This window comes from Octopus bimaculoides, chromosome 8, assembly GCF_046866305.1.
Source record: "Octopus bimaculoides isolate indiv1 chromosome 8, ASM4686630v1, whole genome shotgun sequence".
Classification (NCBI taxonomy): Eukaryota; Metazoa; Mollusca; class Cephalopoda; order Octopoda; family Octopodidae; genus Octopus; species Octopus bimaculoides.
In genome coordinates, this window is record NC_142935.1 from 97,235,238 (window position 1) to 97,258,829 (window position 23,592).

At 36.4% G+C, this 23,592-nt stretch overlaps 2 protein-coding genes and 1 pseudogene across 7 annotated transcripts in view; 1 reads left to right on the top strand and 2 right to left on the bottom strand.

Moving 5' to 3' along the window:
* Window positions 1–6,934, top strand: part of LOC106869523 (sulfotransferase 6B1) — a 47,799-nt gene extending 40,865 nt beyond the window's left edge. For 5 of the 6 annotated variants that reach the window (XM_089356858.1, XM_089356859.1, XM_089356856.1 and 2 more), the window contains exons 2-6: window positions 3,719–3,905; window positions 4,231–4,554; window positions 4,791–4,894; window positions 5,848–6,013; window positions 6,752–6,934. In XM_089356858.1, coding sequence (XP_089212984.1) covers window positions 3,740–3,905; window positions 4,231–4,554; window positions 4,791–4,894; window positions 5,848–6,013; window positions 6,752–6,873 — 882 coding nt within the window. In that variant the 5' untranslated portion in view covers window positions 3,719–3,739 and the 3' untranslated portion in view covers window positions 6,874–6,934. Of the gene's footprint in view, window positions 1–1,192; window positions 2,284–3,718; window positions 3,906–4,230; window positions 4,555–4,790; window positions 4,895–5,847; window positions 6,014–6,751 lie in introns of those variants that run through there. The other variant, XM_089356857.1, reaches the window with a different exon arrangement.
* A 3,907-nt stretch (window positions 6,935–10,841) lies between these two features.
* LOC106880112 (uncharacterized) lies at window positions 10,842–15,993 on the bottom strand. The gene has a single exon (XM_014929932.3). The coding sequence runs from the start codon at window positions 14,892–14,894 to the stop codon at window positions 13,632–13,634; it is 1,263 nt and encodes a 420-aa protein (XP_014785418.2). The 5' UTR covers window positions 14,895–15,993; the 3' UTR covers window positions 10,842–13,631.
* A 2,654-nt stretch (window positions 15,994–18,647) lies between these two features.
* On the bottom strand, window positions 18,648–22,286 carry LOC149134518 (uncharacterized; annotated as a pseudogene).
* Between the last annotated feature and the right edge of the window lie 1,306 nt (window positions 22,287–23,592).

The following is a 23,592-nucleotide window of genomic DNA, read 5'->3' on the forward strand; positions in this document are numbered from 1 at the left end:
TTGCAAGGTTTTAGGAAAGTTTTTCGCTGTACAACTATCACATGGTTTTTAAAAAATATATCACCGAATCAACCTATATCTGAAGACATCTCAGTTAACTACAACTCCCTACTGGAATGAGCCTTGATACCACAAAACTTACCAATAAAATGATTTAATAGGTTCTCACAAGCGGTGCTATTAAGTTAGACATAGCCGGGACCAATCTTTGACCGAAATACATCTACGTAATGTTTTTTCTTAACGTAGGCTAGTGTGTCTTCTGTTTAAAAAAAATGCAGTCAAGAAGCGTGTGCTTTGTTTAGATCTAGGTGCAGTGGTGTAGATAGAATATGTGCTCCAGGGGTAGCTTTTCATGTCAGGTCCCTCGTGAGGTATCTCGTGAGTGCTACTGGTAACGTGGAATACAGTACAACCTGGAAGATCACTAAACCGACCCCCCCCCCCAACTAAGCTTGCCTGGTGAGGAGGTTTTGCTAGAAACCCAGCAGGACTAAAAACGAGACCTGTCAAAAGGACCGATAAACCAAGGGTAGGGTCAAAGACTATCTAGCAACAGTACGAGCCCTCAGAATTTCCGGGTTGATGTCCCGTGTGCTGTAAGTATAAATAAGTAAGGGTAGCTTTTGAAATTGCCTGCTCTCCTCGGGACCCGAAGCCCGTATAGGATTATACGGCAGACCCAACAGTGTCATCCTCATAGAAGCTTCCCACCCTCGCCCTTTGCGCTTCTACCCCCACCTCACCCCCTTTCTTCCCCTCAGTCCCTTCCCACCCGCCAGCTACAAGATATCCTAACTGAATAAGATCTATATTCTAGAGCAGCGCTTCTTAAACATTTTTCATCTCGAGAGTTTTCGCGAACCCAGTTATTAAATATGAAATAAAACATACAAATAAATATATAAATCATATTTTTTGGGGGGGGAGGGGTGCATAATTATTGCGGCTTTTTTTTCAACACATTTTATTCATCAGAAACAATAACAACATGTAACAAAAACATCTTTAAATGATTATTCCGGAGCATATTCACCATCTACTTCAATTACTGCTTCCCATTTGCTTGGCAGACGGTCAGACCGTCTCATTTAAAGATGTTTTTATTAAATATTGTTATTGTTTTTGTTGAATAAAATTTGTTGAAAAAATACCGCAATAATTATGCACCAACCCAATACTTATTTAAAAAGTAGTCAGAATAAAAGTAGTTTTAGGGTTTGTTCCAAGTACAATAACAAACCGAAGTAAAAACCAATGTGACGAATGTGCTTGATTCTTGCAGCATAACGAATTAAAATCTTGGTGTAGACACTGCCGGACATAAAGTGTTTTCTTATCATCGAAGTTGGTGTTTCTTTTATTCATTTGCATTCAATAAAGACAAGAAATCTAATATTAGTTGCTAATTTAATTGCTAGAGAAATAGCTTGTTGCTATTCCAGACAATCGGGGTTTCCCAATATTTTTCGTCACTCTCAATTTTGTCGATATAACAGAGTTGCATCCCTTACTTGATTTATACATCTCTCTCTCTCTCTCTCAACATATTTTACTCACTTCAGTCATTAAACTGTGGCCATGCTGGGGCATCACTTTCACTTGTTTAATGGACTCTAATACTTATGGGTTTCTTTTCCCCACGAGCGTGGTACTTATTCTTTACGGTGGCGTAACCAAGCTAACACCAGTTGTCAAGGGGTGGTGTAGGACAGAACAAACACAAAGGCACACACACACACACACACACCACAAATTTCTCTCACTCTTTCTTCCTCTTTCTGTTGTACCTGTATTTCAAAGGGTCAGCCTTGTCACACTGAAGCTCCCCGTGTCTGTGGAGTGCTCAGCCACTTGCACGTTAATTTCATGAGAAGGATGTTCTGTTGGTCGGATCAACTGGAACCCTCGTCGTTGTAACCGACGGAGTGCCACGACGATTACTTGAGAGTCGATGACTCTACTTTCATACAAAACTGTACGTTTTGCCCAAAATTTCGATGTGTTGTATGTTCAAGCGAATTTGCTGTACGTTTTAGTGATCTTGGCATCGGTTTTAAAATTCAGGTTTTGGCGCATTGATTGATTGATTTTTCACATATGCGTGTTTGTGAGCTTAATAAAAATAAAAGTACGTCTGGTCTGCTTTCGCAAATGCGTCTACACGCACGCATGCGCTGACTAATGAGGTCAAGAGCGACTGTCACTTTGGGTGAACGTATATACGTCCTGTTTACCAAGCCATAGCTGTCATAACACAAGAAGTTTTCTCCCAGACTGAAGGTACGTGATTGTTGCTTTTTTTTCGTCTTGCGATATGCAGAACAATTTGGGATTACTAGAGGCGTTGGACCCAACTAACGTAATTGAAGGAAGGCCAAGGTCAATTATACCACTTATCATTCGATTACCAAGTTTTTGTGACGTTTCAAGGTTGTTCCTTCATCCCGTATGCCAGTTTAGGAAAGTGGGTTATACATCATTAGATGTACACCTGACTTTCCTATATTAAATTAGAAGAGAACGGAACGCAGAACTCCAAACTGATCAACAACAACAATATTTATTTATGGTGGAAAATATACAGCTTCCAATTGTCCGGTTTCTGAGTAGCCTGAATGTAGATGTACTGTCCCTAGAGATGAATCGTTGGAGAGACAACTTGCTTCTTCCACACTCAATGAGAGCTTGTTTGAGACCGTCTTGCTTGTTCGCTGTCTGGCGTGGTAAGAGACAGAATAGAAGCGGGAACGCTTGGATGTCGAAATCCACGCATGCGTGGTTAAAGATGGAGTAATGGCGACTATGCCTTTTTGGCGCCATATGACGACACTACACCAGAAATATTTTGGTTTGTTGTTTCACAAGAGAAATGTGGTGATGAGTACCGCTATCCACTGTTGTCATCCTTTATGCTCAGTCTTCTTTCTTTACCACACTCCTCTGCATCGCCAGAAAGAATGTTCTCTCTTTTCCACAATATCAAAACTAAAAATCGAAATTGCTTGAAGGCTTCTACGCTCAATGCTCTGATGAGGTCGAAAATTTTGCTACGAAATACCGATTGTACGACGTGGGAGCCGGATGACCGACTTTGTAAAACATTATTTGATAAGAAATTGGTACAACAGAGAACCTCCTCACGAAGATGATTTTTCTTTTGATGTCCAAACATTCAAGGTTCCAATAAATGTTTTCCAAATCAAAAAAATGTATAAAAAGTTCGTTTTGACTGTATTTTGGGGGCTTCAGTGAATTTCTGTACGTTTTGAGGTCGACTTTACCTTTCATCCTTTCGGGGTCGATAAATTAAGTAGCAATTGCGTACTGGGAGCGATCTAATCTACTGACCGCCACCTCCCCCAAAATTTCGGGCCTTGTGCCTAGAGTAGAAAAGTATATTGTTTCTTATCCTAAAGCAGCGAGCACTTCGGACAAAATGCTTAGCAACATTTCGTCTGTCTTTACGTTTTGAGCTGAAATTCCGCCGAAGTCGACTTTGCCTTTCATAAATTAAGCCCCAGTGAAACACTGGGGCCGATGTAATCGATTGGTCCCCTCCCCACAAATTTCAGGCCTTGTACCTATAATAGAAAGGATATTATTTCTTAACCACACCGTCACATCTCTAGATATCATCCAAGGGTTATCTACTTCCTTCGTATTAAATACGATAATCATCAATACTTCTAATATATTAACTGGTCTATTTTTGCAGAGATAACCATAAACACTCAACATGCCTGAAGTATTCTACAAAGACCCTGCAGGATATGAACTGCTCAGTTATGACTACAATGGCTTTCTGGTTCCACCATTCCCAAATGTTCACGAAAATCTTGAAAAACTTCCTGATATGGCCGTAAGAAGTGATGATGTTTTTCTTCTAGGCTACATGAAAGCAGGTATGTATTCTGTTGTAGCATTTGTCTAAATCAGCGGTTCTCAACCATTTTCATACCGATGGAACCCCTCGGTTTCTATTATATTCTGCTAGACTCTCATTGCCAGTCCATGTTTAGAAACTAGTTTTATAGAAACTTTTTTTCAAAATTCCTCTTTTGTTTTTCAAACATTAACTTGTGTACGTTGAAGTAAGTAAAACGTTATGAAGATTTATGTATGTATGTATGTATGTATGTGTGTGTGTGTGTGTGTGTATGTACTTCTTTTGTATTTATTCATATTTATTTTGTACCTTTCAACAACGTTTGAAGCTTTCTGTCGCAGGTTGTCATTGGATGTGGGAAATAACAGGAATGCTTCTGAAAGGCTCTGCTGAATACAGCCTACAGGATAAAACTGCTGCAATGCTGGAGAGAGCTCCGCAAGCCAGTCTCGCTCAACTTCCACCACCCAGAGTCCTAAACAGTCATCTCCATCTGCATCATCTGCCGCGAGAGATATTTACCAAAAAACCGAAAATGGTTTTCATGATCCGCAACCCTCGCGACATTGCTGTTTCTTCGTATCATCATTTGTTTCAAATGGCAGAATTGTATCACTACGATGGAGACTGGAACGGTTACTTTAATCTGATTATGGAAGGCAAAGGTAGGCAAACACAAATCTTCAATCATTACGAATATTTTCGCAAATTTCTTTTGTTCTTTACCGAATGGAGAGCCTGCTGAGAGTAGATAGCATCAAATCGTGATGAGGATTAACTGGAGCCAATAGGTTCATTCAAACACTAAAAAATGGTACCATACATTGGTCACGACAGTAAAAGAATAAAGAATACTGTAACCATGGTTGGTGATACAATAGTTTATTTTGTCTCGTTTCAGTAAATTATGGCAACTGGTTTCAATATATGCTACAGTGGGAGAAGGATATCAAAGACCACCCTGAATTACCCATCCTTATACTTAGGTATGAAGATGTTAAAAAGGTAAATCACGATAAATCTCTTTGCGTTTTATTGTTTCATTATTGTTCCAGATATTGGACTGTCAAATAAATTCATTCGTTTTTTTTATTTCTCCATTTATTTTAATCCTTATTTTTCATCAACGATTTTAACAAGTCACTCAACAATATATTCTCCTTTACAACTTCTTGCCAAAGTTCCACTAACTTGTCGAGGCCTTTGCTAATAGAAATCACCAGGTCTTGACTCGAAGAATTCATCAAAGCACGTTGTCAGCTCTATACCGAAATGTTTCGCAGACTGTTGGAGAGAGATTGAAAAAAGGGATAATCTGAAGGCGCTATATAAGACGAATACGGTGGGTGCAGTAGAGTTTGTTACGCATGTAACGTACATAAACACAAAGTTGTGCTGCTAAATCCGCCACGTCAGTGGTTTCATCAGTTTGGATGGTGGCATAGTTAAACATTGATGTTTTTACATTTGAAATGGCCTGAGACAAAATATTATCAGACATCTCAGCGATTCGACGACTGACGGTGTTGTTGGAAAGTGAAACATATTTAAGCTTCTGTAGTTCGGACGTTCCGCGCACGAGTAAGTTTATATCTTTGCAGCAAGGAAGAACTAACTGCTCTCCAACGTTATGAGTTTCTTTTTTTCTTTGCAGCAGCAATTTTCCTTGAAACCTCATAGGAGGCTTTCAGACCCACCGCAACGTCTTGCATACGCATGCGCGCATTTTGTTTAAAAACACAAAAATATATTTATCAGTGCGTTTTTAAAAACAGTGCGTCGACAAAGGATATTATCTTCAGACAAATTCCAGTGTAAATTTGTCTTTAGCGATGTATCTGCATTAAATATGATACACAGATGATTAATTTAATCTAATAGTGCTTACTGTAAGAGGTTTTTTTTTTCACTTGTAGTTTAAATTACATAGCAGTTTGTATCTTTTATATTTTGTCTAGGATCCAATTGATATCATTACTAAACTAGCTGAATTTTTAGAACTTCCTCGAAATGACCAACTTTTCCAAGACATTGCTGACAAATGTTCTTTTTCCAAAATGAAAGCTGCCAAACCACCCTATATTTCTCAGTTCCGTTCACCCACTGCATCTCTCTTTCGTAAAGGTACAGTTTTACTAATTTTTTAATTTCATTTCTTGTGTTAACACTTTCGCCGTTCCCTTGTCCCTTAAACTGTTCTGGTAGCGATGACACATTCAGTTTAATACCAGTAATTCTTTTTAATTCTCTGAGTTTCTCTGGAGTAGCAATATTAGGTGCTTCTTTGACGTGAGGTCTACAAGGGAGATTGCTTTAGGTTACTTTTTAAATTATTTTGTACATACTTAGCATTATAAATGTATTTTTTCAAAATTCTTACTATTTTAATAAGAAGAAGAACCACATGACAATTAAAAATAAGCGCGTTGATCACCCACCGAATTAAATTTACTCACGTAGATCACACGGAAAATAGCCCCAACCCAAAATAAACTAAAAAGTAACCAAAGGTAATCTCCCTTTAAAATTGTAGATCACACGGCAAAGTGACACCTTTCTTTTTCGGAGCCTCGTTAAATTTTACTACCCAGCCACTGCTTAACTGGTGAGCTGTGCTTCCGTCTGGAACTATACACCACGAGCTGATTTGAGTTACTTGAAAGTTAAGACCAAAGAAGCCATGCAGAAATTGGCGATGAGGTGTGAAGAGCCGTCCTATTAACTGTTGTTCAGCAGCCTTTCGATCAATCGTTTTCACGATTGCATGTGTAAAGTATTTCATTATAGAAATTATATTTAGAAGCTACAATTATCTTTACGAAAATTGAACATCTCGCATCCATCTTACCTTGTATTTTTCAGGTGTTGTTGGAGACTGGAAAAACTGGTTTACAGTTTCACAATATGAAATATTCCAAACGGAATGTGAAAACTTCAAGAAACAGTCTACATTGTTTAGCATAATGGATGACGCATCAATTTAGATTGTATATTTCCAACACACTCACGATTCTATATATTTATCTATAAATCACTTTATCTGTCTTTCTGCTTGGCTGCCTGTATATCTATCTATGTATATATATGCTCATGTTTATGCGTATAGAGAGATGTCAGTACATAAATATGCGTTCATGCATTTACCAAAAATACTACAAGTTGTTCAAAAGATTAAATGTAAGTTCTATCTATCTATCTATCTATCTATCTATCTGTCTGTCTGTCTCTCTTTCTTTCTCTCCACACACACATACTATATATATATATATATATATATATATATATATATATATATATATATATATATATATACACATATATATATATATATATATATACATATATATATATATATATGTATATATATATATATATATATATGTATATATATATATATATATATATATATATATATATACATATATATATATATATATACATATATATATATATATATACATATATATATATATACATATATATATATATATATATATATATATATATATATATATATATATATATACATATATATATATACATATATATATATACATATATATATATACATATATATATATACATATATATATATACATATATATATATACATATATATATATACATATATATATATATATATATATATATATATATATATATATATATATATATATATATAGTGAAGGCGCATGGCTGAGTGGTTAAGGTGTTGCATTCACGATTTCGAGAGCGTGGTTTCGATTCCCAGACCGGGTGTTGCGTGGTGTTCTTGAGCAAAGCACTTCATTTCGCGTTGCTCTGCGATCATTTTGACATCTGACATGTGGCAATTGTTGCACCTGTACAGGTAATGTCGATCTGATGGAGGAAGTCAGCTTCTGTCTACACAAACATTTGATCACTATAAACAAATCACCTGTGTAGTTGTTCTTTAAGAAATTGTCGAACCCTCATACGTCGTCTAAAGACGGGAGAGTCCATTATATATATATGTATACACACACACACACACACACACACATTGTCCTCGGTTGTGAGTGCCTAACAAAGGCATAAGTGTATCAGGCCAATGTATTATCTATAGATGATAATAATAAATATTGAGTATTACTTTGCATTAGTGCAAATACATTCAAAGGTAGGTACATCCAACATAGCCACTCATTCAGATTCAGAAAAAAATTCATCTTTACTGACCAACTATATATGGAATATGAAAGAGAATGGTATCAACAATAGCAAAATACAATGCAGGAAAAACTCATTCCCTTAATGGGAAAGAAGATTAAATCGCACATAGCTAGCTCAATAACAAAAAGAAAAAATGTATTGTTATGAGCAAAGGAAGTCTTAAGAACCGTTTCATCAACTATAAATCCACCTCATACATATATATATATATATACTTAGTTATACACATATATGTAGACATGCATATTTTAAACTGAACATCTTTGATATATATTCTTAGAAGTTAAATCTTTCAGAAATTTGAAGATGGAAATTTCGAGAAAATATTATTTTGTCATCTTGTAATTTTGCTGAATATTTTATTTTTGTATCTATTTTTGTATTTATTTCTGGTTACCGTGGAACTAAGAACTCTTTTATTGTAAAATTGTAAAGATTTAGAACTAAATGATTATATATTATATAGAAAATAAATTAAATAGCAGTAAATTGCTTTATGTGTGCAAATTTCTTGCCGCTATTTGTTGTTTTGTTGATAGAGGTGAACAATACCAACATTAGACACATACGCGCACACACTCACGTAAATGTATCTTATTTTTTCTCGAGTTCTACGGCTTGTAAGGTCGGTTGCCTGGTTTCTATTGTGTATAAGTAATGGTTATCACAACATTACCCCTGTGCTCCGTTGTAGGCTCCAAGGGCAGAAATTTTGAGGTAAGGCCATAAATCGATTGCATCTACTCCAGTTTTTGACTGGTACTTTATCTTATCTATCCTTGTAACGATGCTTTATTACATCAGCCCTGGAGTGATGAAAAGTAAAGTTGACCTCGGTAAGATTTGAACTCAGAACGTAAAGAACCGGAAGAACGCTACTATACATTTTGTCCGATGTGCTAACAATTCTTCCGGCTCGTCGCTTTATATATGCATATCAAAAAATGATTAAAGGTCCTTCCAGGACTAAAGGCACATAAATCCGGTTTCCCGGCTGCTGCGACCTGTATATTCCCTCCTGGATGGGACGCCGGTTCATCGCAGAATTACTCATTTTTGCCACCTGAGTGAACTGGAGCAACAAGAAATGAAGGTTTTGCTCAAGAATACAACGCATCGCTCCGTTCAGAAATTGAAACCGCAATCTCACGATCATAGTTGCAACACTTTAACCACAAAGCCATACGCCTCCACATATGTGAACATGCATATATCTGTCAATTGGAAGGTGGACGGTATTCTATATTCATCTGGTTCAAGTGTCATTCAATGGAGCTTTTAGTCAACTCGGCACTAGAAATTGAAAAGAAAAATTATTAATAACAATTTAGATTATGTGTGACTTCCTATGTCCGTCCTTCAAATGTACGACGGGGCTTTTACAGGGCAGCTCCGCTTGCTAGAAACAGAAAACGAATCCCTTTTAAATCATACACTACCGACTTAAAAGGAAAGTACAGAATAACAGAGCCTGGGTGAAAAACAAGACTGTTACATGGACGATATTTTTAAGCCAACAGGAATTGAAACCCTGTCGTCCAGATCCAGTGACACAGAAACTAAACACAATGCTGTCCACCGCTGAAATCACAACTGGTTGACCGTCGCGATTTCGGACATCTGCGATGACTGGAGGTGATTCATTTTCGCCCTTAATGCTGTAAATTCACTGGTTAAACATGGTCAACGCTTCCCAGGTGAACGGCGACAGTTTCCGTCTATTTAATTATTTCATAAGACATTATTCGGCCCGGGGCTACAGGGGAAGACACTTGCTCAATGTGCCACGCAGTTGGACGGAACCCAAAGCCACTTGATTTCAAAGCGTTCTTCTTAACCACACAGCCATGCCATAAACATAAAATGATTGAACTTTTGACTATTGTTATATGCGTTTTATACGAAATACATTCAGAAATTTGAAATAAGGCAAGGGACGCAACTACGTAACAAAACTTTAGAGTTACCTCCCTTGCAATTCTACGTTTTTGTGATTTTGTATAATGTATTTTTATTGTTTGCACAAGAAAAAAAATAACAGGAAGTTTAATCGATCGAAAGCACCTCGTTAATTGTTAAACAATATCATTGATCGAATCCTCTCTGTTGAAGTGGTTGCGAGGAACATCGCGATTCCATGAACACCGATTGCAATGAAACATACAGCATTTGTCAAACGATAATATCTTTCACTCCATGCACACACACACACACACGCACACACACACTAGACTGCGGCCATGCTGGTGCAACACCTCAAAGATGTGGGCACAGCTGCAAAACAAGGTGGAAAAAATAGTACTCAAACACCAAAGATTGATATATATATATATATATATATATATATATACTATATTCTAAAGCTAAAAGGAAAAATCTTCACAAAGTTGTATATATCTGTGTGTGTGTGTGTGTATATACACATATATACAAAGGTGAACACCGTCAAACGAAAAGTTTAACTTCGCTAATCGTTATTCCGTTAATTCTTTGAAAATCTAACAGAAGTTGAAGTTAACGTTAATCCGTTAAAGTTAACTTTTTATTGAAAAAAAAAAAAAAAAAGGCATAGCTACAGTTTAATACCCCACCGACTTTGTTGCCTCATAAATTCCAGAAAAATGGATACTTTTTATCGAAGCTTTCACCAAATAATCGCTTATATCCTCTATATTAGTTTTGGAGGAATGAAACTTCCATGGATAATGGTTGAGTCAGCACAGGTTAAGTTAGATGCCACAGAATGATGACTGCAGAATAATTTAATCATAAACTTTATTGAAAATTTTCATGATATTCACAACATTTCCAAAGAGTGACAGGGTAAAAATTAAGGATACTTGGCTTCATCACAAAAATGAGAAAATATATACAATAGACATGTCCAACCCACATTTGCATATAGGATGGGCATTAAAACATTGGTAAGGAGGTTTCACACATTATCCTGCCAAATTTCCATATATCTATATATATACAGTTGAATGTTACACGGACACACGGAAATGGACATTTATACAAGGGAGTGCTGAAAAGTTCCTGGTTTTGGGTAAAAGAAAATACAAGATCAGTTAATTATATTATTTACATTATTTACATACAATGGATATTTGTCCTCATCTTGTTTGTTGTTAACACAACGTTTCGGCTGATATACCCTCCAGCCTTCTTCAGGTGTCTTGGGGAAATTTCGAATCTGGGTTCTCAGTCCTAAGGTATTTTTCAATGCTATTATTATTATTATTACGTGAAAGGCCTGTCCAAAAAGATACAAAAGATATGTGGCCCATATGACATCAGGACAATATTCAAGAGTAATACAACACTTTGCAAATATCTCCTTTGAGTAAAACCACCAATAGAAGAGAATATGACCAAAGACTGCGTGTACTCCATCCCATGCAGCTGTGGTGGGTTATACAAAGGTGAAACATGCCACCCACCTCAAAATAAGGGTAGACGAACATCGCAAAGTTGTGACACTAGGAGATACTGATAAATCGGGTATAGCTGATTATGTATGGAAAAATGGAGACCACCTCCTCCTGTGGGATGAAGTTAAAATAATAGACAGAGGACACCACTGGAAAATAAGAAAACTAAAAGAAGCAGCACATATGCTAGGTCTCAACAACTTCCCAAGCAGACCGAGTGCAGATATGAATAGCATATGGGAACCGGTATTAAGGAAGGATAGGAAAATATTAGATTTATAAGCCCTAAAATTCACTCCATAATTGCCAACGGGCATATAGCATAGTGGTTAAGAGCACGGGCTATTAACCCCAAGAGTCTGAGTTCGATTCCAAGCAGTGACCTGAACAATAACAATAATAATAATAATAATAACACCGAAAAATATCTTAGGAATGAGAACCCAAGTTCGAAATTTCCCCAAGACACCTGAATAAGGCTGGAGGGTATATCAGCCGAAACATGTTAACAGCAAACAAGATGAGGACAAATATCCGTCAAATGTAAATAATGTAAATAATGTACATAATTCCTCATCTCTTAAATGTAGAACTGCATCAGTTAATTATGATTTTATTCAACGTATTCCACTCTCAGATTCACACACACATTGCAGCAGTCCTTCAGTTTTTTTAAGTCCTGTAAACAAACTCAGAAGGGTGGACCTTCAAACAGGTCTTTTGTGATACCCTTAAAGCCATTAACTTCTTGGCACTCCCTCGTATTAACCATCAAGTCATGAAGGAATCATATTACAAATAAAAGAAATGATAAAATTAGATATTTTTTACCAATGATAGAATTACTCTCTTATTGTTATATATATATATATATGAGAGAGAGAGAGAGAGAGAGAGAGAGAGAGAGAGAGATAAAGAGAGAGAGAGAGAATAAAATTTAAACCACAACATAAATAAAACATATAAAAACATATGTATATCCTATTGTGATATGATAAAATATTTCATGTTATGGTCTGAGTATATTTTTATAACATAACTGTAGAGCGATGTTGCCGCTGATTATGTGAATGCATTTCTCATCTATTTACCCACAATGTGAAATCACTATTGACTTTCTTCCTTGAAGACATCTGTTAGATGCAATATAAATGAGTATTGAGGAAAAATTCTATTAAATGCATCAGGGTCCTAAGTTATTTCACCAATGACAATAGACTTGAGTTCTTTAAAACATAGCGTTGTCAGGTTGTTATCATATTATCTTCTTTCATGCATAAAGACATTTATGGTTATATATCATATTTTTCTTATAAAATGAATTTTGATGTCTATGGTGAATACAGTGCAGAAGTGTGTGATAGTTTTTGCTGATCAAATTAATGTTTTTTTTCTTTCATCTCCAACAAGAAAAAGAAAGAATTTATTCCAGTAATATTAGGAATGAAAAAGTATTTTAAGTTATTACATTTGTTTATTCTCCTCCCACCATCAATGATTCAATACTGACATTCAAAAACATTGATACTTTCTTATGTCAACTACACTTACTGTGCATTGAGAATATTACTAGTTTATACCACAGGAAAGTACTAATATTGGTAAAATTATTAGTTATACTGAGAAGAAAAAGGAAAATTAATTTTCTTGATAAAAACTGAGTTTTCTGCCAGTGCCGCTGGACTGGCTCCCGTGCAGGTGGCATGTAAAAAACACCATTCCGAGTGTGGCCGTTGTCAGTACCACCTGACTGGCCCTCGTGCCGGTGGCACGTAAAAAGCACCCACTACACTGTCGGAGTGGTTGGCGTTAGGAAGGGCATCTAGCTATAGAAACTCTGCCAGATCAGATTGGAGCCTGGTGCAGCCTTCTGGCTCACCAGTCCTCAGTCAAATCGTCCAACCCATGCCAGCATGGAAAGCAGACCTTAAACGATGATGATGATGATGATACAGTTAATACATGCTTAGCTAAGTTACCTTTGGTTTCATCTTGAGCAAATATATCTGTGTCTAGTTAAGATATTTCCACCAGAGAGTATTTTGCCACAGACATCACAGAGATGTGCTCGGTCTCCTGTATGAACATAATTATGTCTCACAATGACACATCTTCTAACCTGTGTGAATACGTATGTGATGACTTAATTTACTTTTGTCTGAGAATGACTTACCACAAATACTACAGTTATGGGGTTTTTCACCTGTGTGAATAAGTTTGTGTCTAGTTAAATGACTTCCACAAGAGAATGATTTACCACAGATATTGCAATGATAGGGCTTCTCTCCTGTATGAATACGCTTGTGAATAGCTGCTTCACTACTTCCAGAGAATGATTTGCCACAGATATCACAGTGATATGGTTTCTCTCCTGTATGAATACGTTTGTGAATCGTTAATTCACTGTTTCCAGAAAACAATCTACCACAGATATCACAGTGATATGGTTTCTCACCTGTATGAATACGTTTGTGCTTAGTTAAGACACTTCCAGAAGAGAATGCTTTATTACAAATATCACAGTGGTATGGCCTCTCTCCTGTATGAATCCGTCTGTGAACAGTTACTTCACTACTTCCAGAGAATGATTTGCCACAGATATTGCAGTGATAGGGTTTCTCACCTGTATGAATACGTATATGATTAGTCAACTTACCTCCATCAGAAAAAGATTTATTACAAATATCACAGTGATATGGTTTCTCTCCTGTATGCATACGTTTGTGTCTCGTTATGTGATTTCTTTGAGAGAATGATTTGCCACAAATATCACAGTGATATGGCTTTTCTCCAGTATGAACACGTTTGTGTACTGTTAAATCACTACTCCCAGAAAATGATTTACCACAAATATCACAAGGATATGGCTTCTCTCCTGTATGAATACGTTTGTGTGAAGTTAATTGTCCATTATCAGAAAATAATTTACCACAGATATCACAGTGATATGGCTTCTCACCTGTGTGAATACGTTTGTGTTTAGTTAAGTGATGATTTAGAGAGAATGACTTACCACAGATATCGCAGTCATAGGGTTTCACTCCTCTATGAATACGCTCATGTACAGTTAGGTTACTTTTAACAGAATATGACTTTTTACAAATATTGCATTGGTAAGGCCTTTCTCCTGTATGAATGCGTTCATGCCTAGTTAAGCTACCTTTTCCAGAGAATGATTTACCACATACATCACAGTAATATGGTTTCTCTCCTGTATGAATACGCTTGTGTCTAGTTAAGCTACTCTTCCCAGAGAATGATTTACCACAAATTTCACAGTGATTTGGTTTTTCACTTGTCTGAATACATTTATGAGAAGTCAAGCAGCTACTCTCAGGGAATGATTTACAACAAATATCACAGCAATATGGCTCCATTTTAAATGAATTTGTCTAGATAAGGTATCTACAAATATAACAACAATAAAGTTTATCTCCTTTATGAATACGTTTCAGTCGAGTTAAACGATTCTTCGAAGGAATGATTTATCACATGCAATGGTTTCTCTCCTGTATCAACATATTCGTGTATAATTAAGTTAGCAGTTCCAGATAAAGATGTACGATGGATATAGGTTCGGTCCTGTATGAAGAGCTGCGGTTTTTTTTTTTTTTTTTTTGAAAGAAAAACTTTTTACAGATATCACAATATATCTTCAGTGAAACTCAATCCCTTAAGTTTCTCACATAATTTCCGTTATTTTATTCCCTCACCACAGAACATGGATATCTGTCTTAGTCTGGTTTTCATGTATTCCTATATTGATGGAAAAATATCGACTGCTATCAACACAGCAGGGGTAATTACAAATATCTGAAGATTGTCGCAAAACTATTTTTGAAGTTTCCCAGTTCCAGTCGTTTGCGATTCAACCGGAATTTAATTCGAAGACAGGACATTAAAAACCAACGCAGAAAGAACGAAACGCACAAAGAATATGGAAGTTGTGTACCTCTTCGATTGTATACTAAACTTTTCATGTATAGACAATGCCTCTGTCAACAATTGCAGATATTCACTTCATACAATCTCAATTTAAGTCCATTTTTGGAGTTGAAGTAAAATTTTCAGAATTCCGAAGTAGTAAACAGAAGGTGCATTTGAATTGTTAATAAAATTCTCAGATTCTTCTAGCAGCATAAGAACAGAATCTATGTTTCCAATATTGTTGTCGTCGAGAATTACTAAATGGTTCGCAAAATAATTCTATTATTTACACACATTATTACAATCTTGAACCAATTCTTCGTCAACTTACCGTTTACACGTACACGTGGAAACAGTGAATCAGTGCCGTGGCTGAAGCTTTTAACCAAACAACCCAATAAACGAATAATCACAGAGTTGCTAGGTTGCGATTGTCAAAGGATTTTAATCAGCTTCTTTCACCGATTTAATGTTTATTTATCTAGCTTCTTCCATTTATAGCCATCATTTCGTATCTTGCTACAATCAACCAGTGAAGCTAGCTGCTTGTCTACAGCCACAGATGGCATAGCAAACATAGATACGTGTGTAAACACACGCACACACGTGTGTATATATATATATATGTGTGTATATATATGTGTGTGTATATATATATATATATATATATATATATATGTGTGTGTGTGTGTGTGTGTGTGTGTAGGCATAGGTGTGTGGTATGAAATTTACCTCTCAATTACATTATTCCCGGTTCAGTCCCGCTACGTGGCAGTTTGGATAAGTATCCGACCAAAGCTTTACGAGTGGATTCGGTATACAGAAACGGAAAAGAATCCCGTCGTGGCTATGTGTGTGTGTGTGTGTGCGTGCGTGCGTGCGTGTGTGTATATATGTATGTATGTATGTGTATGTATATATATATATATATATATATATATATATATATATATATATATATATATATATATTTGTGTGTGTGCTCTCTCCCGCGCACTTTCTCTTAACCTAGCGGTTCGGCAGAAGAGGCTGATAGAATAAGTATCCGGCTTTAGGTTTTAAAAAAAGTAATAGGTCGTTTCATTCGACAAAAACTCTTCGAGGCGGTGCTCCAACTTGGTCTCAGTCATATGACTGAAACAAGTAAAAAGTAAAAGCTAACACACACACACACACACACACACACACACACACACACACACACACACACACACACACACACACACACACACACACAATCTCTGGGTCAGAACCGGCCACTTTTGGAACCTGACCATGTCCGCGTATAACTTACATTGTCTTATGAGTGACACTCAAATCTCAGACTTGAAACACGAATCCGATAACATAAATTGAAATATCATTGGTCTCAGTTAAGTGAAAAGAAAGAGTGTAGTGCAAACTCATTCTAAAAAATGATCACGCTTTTCTCTGGTAAAGTAAAAAGGATAAAAACGAAGGATGCGCGAGATTTTTGATAAATAAGAATATTGCTGAGAATGTTTATCGACGGCAGAGCATTAAATGAGCGGATAATCAAAATGACCGTAAAACTGAACAAAAATTACGAAATTAACATTATCCAAGTATATGCACCAACTTGTGGCTTTGATGTTAAAGAGATTGAAGTATTTTACAGGAAGCCTGACAGTGTCATCAAAGAAGAGAAAGTGAATAATTACTTTAGTGATAAAGGATTTTAACGCAAAGATGGGCATTAAGAATAGAAAAAGTGAAAATCTTGCTGGAAAATATGGATATGGAATAAAGAATGAAAAAGGAGAAAGACTAATTGAATTTGCATAGCACAAATAAATGAGAATAGAAAATACCTTTTTGCTAAAAGAAGTACCAGAAAATGGACATAGAAGAGCTTTGGAGACAGAACAGAAAGTGAAATTGATTTCATATCCTTCTTTAGTCCAGATGTAGCTCAGGGCGTGACGGCTACTAATAAGGTGAACATTGGAAGTGACCAGAGGCTTGTCAAATGCAAAATACAACTAAAGAAAGGAACAAGAAGCTTAGGAAATCCCAGAGAATTTGCATGGAAGATCTCATACCAAAAGCCTCAAAATTCCAGTTAGCCCTGAGAAATAGATTGGATATACTTTGGAACCAGATAGACAGTAGCAATACTGAGGAGATAACAAATATTATTTCTAAGACAATAAAACAAAAACACAGCAAAGGAAACTAGATCTATCAGTAAAAAGGCAAAAGACCAAACGTTACCAAAAGACATTATCAATCTCATGAATATCGGAAGAACAATGAAACAAGACTCATTTACACAACGCATTGAATATACAGAATTGTTTAAAACAATAAGGAAAAAACTGAGAGAAAATGAAAGAACGTCAAATATGGAGATGATCAAGGAAACAGTTGAAAAACAACAAAAGTTAAAACGAAAAAGAAAGAAAAAACTAAGCAGACTAATTGTGGGATGTAACATAGTCATTAACCTAAATAACAAAAATGGAAAACAACTTCCAGGAAGAATATTAGAAAGAATAAAAGAATTCTATGAAAACTTATATCAATCAAACAAAGAAGTTTCTCGAACAGTAAATTCAAAGGAAAGAGTCCCAGACATTTTGGAGGCAGAAGTTAGAAATGCTATGAAGGAAATTAAAAGAAAATATAAAACTGCAGGTCCGGATGGGATTGAGACAGGCATATTAAAAATGGTTGGACCAAGCAGAGAGAAAGAATTGGTTAAACTATATACAAAATTCTTAGATGAACATATGGGATACTGGATATGTAGAAACATTTCTAACTGATTCTTCTTCATGAATAAGTGGATGGCAAGGATCTGAAGAAATACAGACCAATCAGTCTACTATCACACATCTACAAGATCTCAAAAGAATCATATCAGAAAGAATTGAGAGAAAGTTGGATGAGAACATTACAACAAAACAGGCAGGCTTCAGGAAAAACAGCATCAAAATAGATATGAATAGATGCTATAAACCAACTGACGAGAAAATGCCAAACTTACAACATACCATCATGCTTCACATTTGTTGATATTGAACAGACTTTTGATTCCGTGGAAATTGATGGTATGCTAAGAGCACTGGAAGGGAATCGAAGGAGACTACAGCGACTATAAACATCAAGGCGAGTGATTTAAAACAGGTGAAAGAGTCAGACAAAGAGACACCATATCACCCCAATTTTTCACATCTGTGTTAGAAACAGTTTTTAAAATTCATATTGGTCAGATATTTCAGTGCAATGTGACCGTCATTTGCTTTCTTCCCCAGTTCAGTCCGTTTACGAAATGATGCGCATGCCTTAACTATTTCTTCCTTTTTCATTTTACCGAATGCTCGCTCGATCGAAGCTTTCAGTGAAGACACACAGTTGTGAGAAGTTGCGCTGGATATTGCTTCAGCTGCGCCCCATAGCCAAAAACACACGGATTCTAAACATGGGCAATTCTTTCTTCAAAAATTCTTGCACTTTTTTCGAAGAATGGGTGGGCGCAGAGTCCTGTACAAATATGACTCGACTTACATCATAATGCTTCCTAATCGAAGGCAACAAAACTTCTAAGATTTTGAGATACTCTGCTGTGTTGATTTTAAGACCTGCTTCAATAAAATAAGGAGGCATCAATTTCCCATCACTTGCAACAGCTCCAAACACTTTAATGGAAGCCTGATTCTTGCTATGCATAACTGAAGGAACTTGGGAAGGGTCGTACACTATCACTCGGGAGTTTTAACGGTTTGCAACTTCGTCTGTCATGAACTTATTTTCATCCACGAAGATGCAAACGTCTCCGCCACGATGTTTCAGATGACTAAGAAATTTGGGACTTCTTTCCGCTCGAATGGCGTTGGAGCGGGTAGTTAGGGTGTTATGGTGCCTCCTCATGTATGATCTCATGGAGGTCTTGTCTCACAGCCCTAGAAACGGTCATTTTACTGATTCCCCGATCTTGAGCCAACTTCACCATCAATTTTGATGGGTTCGACTCAATCAATGTCTCAAGTCCTGTTAAGAAGCAAGGTGTGCGTTTTTGGTCACTACAAGGATTGTGAGGCTTCCTCTGAGCATTCTAACTTTTCTTCAAGTTGACTACAACTTAAAAAAACAATAGATTTGGCAGACTTTGTCACTCTAACAATCTCCCAAGCATTTTTGCCGGCGCGGAATAATTCGGTAATTACAGGTCTACGGTTTAATTCTTTATTAACATTCATAGTTTGTTCAATCTAAAATACAAAATAGTACATGAGATTATTCAAGCTGGTAATATTTAAAATTTAGACTCCAACAAAATCTATACAATTAAATTTGTCCCAATTTACCAGTTACACCCTGCATATATAAGTGTGTGTGTGTGTGTGTGTGTGTGTGTGTGTGCTTCTTTGTACCCTGCTCTTGACATCACGTGATGAGTGTAAACTAGCATCATCATACAAGCGATGTTATTGGTTTCGAGTCTTCTTTGAAAAACATGCCTAGCCATGGGACAATATTACCTTACCTAGAAACAGGTGAGGGTTGACAACAGAAAGGGCATCCGACTGTACAAAATCTGCCACAGCAGATTCCTTCTAACCCAAGCAAGCATGAAAAAGTGAACATTAAATGATGGAAAGGACGGAAACCAAAGTAAACTTCAGTGGGATGTGAACTCAGAGCACTGAGAGTCGGAACGAATACCACAAAGCCAGCAAGGTCGCCTACATCTTTGCCAATTCAGCCCAAGGTTGCCAACTAACTTCTTCATTGAAAGTATATTGCAAACAAAAACTTACAACGTATTATAGAAGGGAATAAGAGTTCAGCAGCGGAAGTGATTTTAAATATCCAAGAATTTCTAGAACAATCAAGATTACAAATAGGAATGACGAAGGGAAATAACTCGATACATCAAATTACATATCTTTGCCTTCTCTCTTTAGCTGGACTCGTTTTCTTTTCAGGTTTCGTTACGCTCCTGTGCATACAGTGATTGTTATCCTCCTCCTCAACAATTTGTATCCTATAAACATATAGTTTTGTGATACTGCAGACTCCCTATTCACTCAATCTTGAACGCTTCCTTCAAGATATTCCTTTCATCTGTTTGTTCAATGTCTGTTGGTGCCATCATCGAGTTAAGGATGAAGTTTTGGAAAAGGGCATTTACAAATGAATGCAACCCATGTGCAAACCAGCACTGCAGTATATATATATATATATATATATATATGGGAGAATATACAAATAATAACAACAGACGAGGACAGGTGGTGTAAATAACAAAAGTATATATTAGTATGACGCTCGGGAATACGGAAAGTCTTTGACGTTTCGAGCTACGCTCTTCAACAGAAAGAATACGGAGACAAGGAGAAAAACACGGAGAAAAAAAAATGGAGAAAAAAAATTGAATAGTGTTCAGTCAACGGTCAATCATAATAATATATATAATATATATATAAATATATATATATATCATCATCATCATCATCATTATTCAATGTTTGTTTTCCATGCTGGCATGGGTTGGATGGTTTGACAGGAGCTAGCAAGCCAGGGAGCTGCACCAGGCTCCAGTCGTCTGTTTTAGCATGATTTATATGGCTGGATGCCCCCCTCCTAATGCCAACCACTTTACAAAGTGAACTGGGTGATTTTTAAGTGGCGCCAGCATACACACACATATATATATGTATAGTTTCTTTTTAATTATAAGAACTCTTCTTGAAAAGAAGAAGCTGAATGAATCTGTCAGTTTTAGGCAGTCGCTGATAACGTGTGTGACGTCCTCCTTAGAAATGTGATGTAATTGACATTTAAAACAATACGTGTTGGTGGTGAGCGAAAGCAGTGGAGTCCTTTTGGGTTAGGGTTAGCGTTATGAAGGATCATTAAAACAACATTGTAACACTGCAAGACAGAAGAGCCACATCTATGCTGCTCATGTTTTTGTGAGAACGTTCAAGGGATGGCATTACTCAAATTGAGTCACAGCCCTCATGTATGCATATATAGATATAACAGAGTAAGCACATAAATGTGAAACAAAGTGGAAAAAATAGTACTCGAATACCGGAGGTAGAGTAATATGCTTCATTAATAAAGCTGCAAAAAATGTCACAAAAACTGTTACTCAGAATTTCACGTTTCCGTTCGTTGGACAGTTTTGGTTCTGTCCGACGAACGGAAACGTGAAACTCTGAGTAACAATTTTTGTGACGACTTTGCAGCTTTATTAATAAAGTACACGCACGCACACACACACACATATATATCACTGTTTTTCTAGCTCCCTCTCTCATACCAAGTGACTGTAGAGCCTTGATTTGTAACATATAGGCACAAATAGTATTTGCTGAATTGCGTCAGTTACGAAGTAGTTGCTAAATTAGGTTTTACTCAGTGATGAACGAATGTAGTGGTTCTCAAACAGTCAAATACCAGCTGCCACCTCTAATTAGTGAACTTATTTTACTCCATAACTCTTCGTTAACGAGAAAACAAAACACTGAAAGCCGTGTCCATATAATTCTTATTTCTCTGCCATGGTATAGAGCAAGTTTAAAACTAATTTTATTAAACATGGCGATATTTCTGTCCCCTTTTCAATCCATAAAGGCCTCGTTTATGTGAAGCATTGACTCAGTGTGTTGCTAGATAAAATTGATAACGAAATGGTTATTTATTTCGAATATAAACTACAAAACTTTCATTTCAATTCACAACTCAACACAAAATGACAAAACCACCTGAATATTCAAGGGAGGCAACTCTTTATTGTAATTATTTCCCTTTACCAATTTACCACGATTCGTTGTTGCGCAGAATTTACGTTTTAGCCACAATCGCATTATTAGCGTTCAACATTAACCCAGCTTAAAGTATGCATTTAGAATGATCTGGATAGGAATTTTATTAACTTTTTAAATGATAATATTATTAGAATTTTAAAGAAATGTTTTATAATTTTGAAAAACATTTTGTATTTTAAATATCAAAGACGACGACAACAACAATGACAACAACATTGAAAAATACCTTAGGAATGAGAACCTAGGTTCGAAATTTCTCCAAGACACCTGATGAAGGCTGGAGGATATATCAGCCGAAACGTTGTGTTTACAACAAACAAGATGGGGACAAATATCTGTCAAATGTAAATAATGTAAATAATGCCTCATCTCTTAAATATACAACAGTGTTTACTATAATGCTTGCCAAATTCATAGCCAATGATAATACATAAACAATATTTTCCATTATATGTTGTCTATAAATTACTTGGTTGCACAAACAAAACTCAAAACACACGCATACATTACTTACTCACACAGAAGAGTACTAAACACACACACACAGAATGACAGAGTTTATTTATTGATTAGTTCAAAAATTTGAGTTTCTAGAGGCGTCACACAAATGTTATTGAAACTCAAATTAATTTTATGGATGCCAATTGCTAAAGGCAACAGAAAGAAGCTCTGCATTTTAATAAAATATATGAAAACTGATATCACATAACTAAACTAAGCCTCTATGTGGTTGCTTTACATGTCAGAAATAGTAGCCTAATTACATCACTTTTAAGAAAGGGAAGGATACATTGGAGAATGTAGTCTTACATGCACTTAGGATGTTGGGCTGGTCATGACTGGATTGTCATTTGATCATAGATCTGCTCAGGTTTACACTAAGCTCTAACAATACACAAGAAGGTGGTGAGCTGGCAGAAACGGTAGCATGCCAGGCGGAATGCTTAGAGGTATTTCATCTGTCTTTACGTTCAGAGTTCAAATCCTGCCAAGGTCGACTTTGCCTTTCATCCTTTCAGGGTTGATAAATTAAGTACCAGTTGCATACTGGGGTTGATCTAATCGACTGGCTCCCTCCCCTAAAATTTCGGGCCTTGTGCCTAGAGTAGAAAAGAATATTTAGCCACAAAGGTGGCGAGATTGCAGAAACATCAGCACGCTAGGCAAGATGCTTAGAGGTATTTCATCTGTCTTTACGTTCAGAGTTCAAATCCTGCCAAGGTCAACTTTGCCTTTCATCCTTTAAGGGATAATAAATTAAGTACTAGTCATGTACTGGGGTCAATCTAATCGACTGGGACCCTCCCCACAAATTTCGGACTTTGTGCTTAGAGTAGAAAAGAAT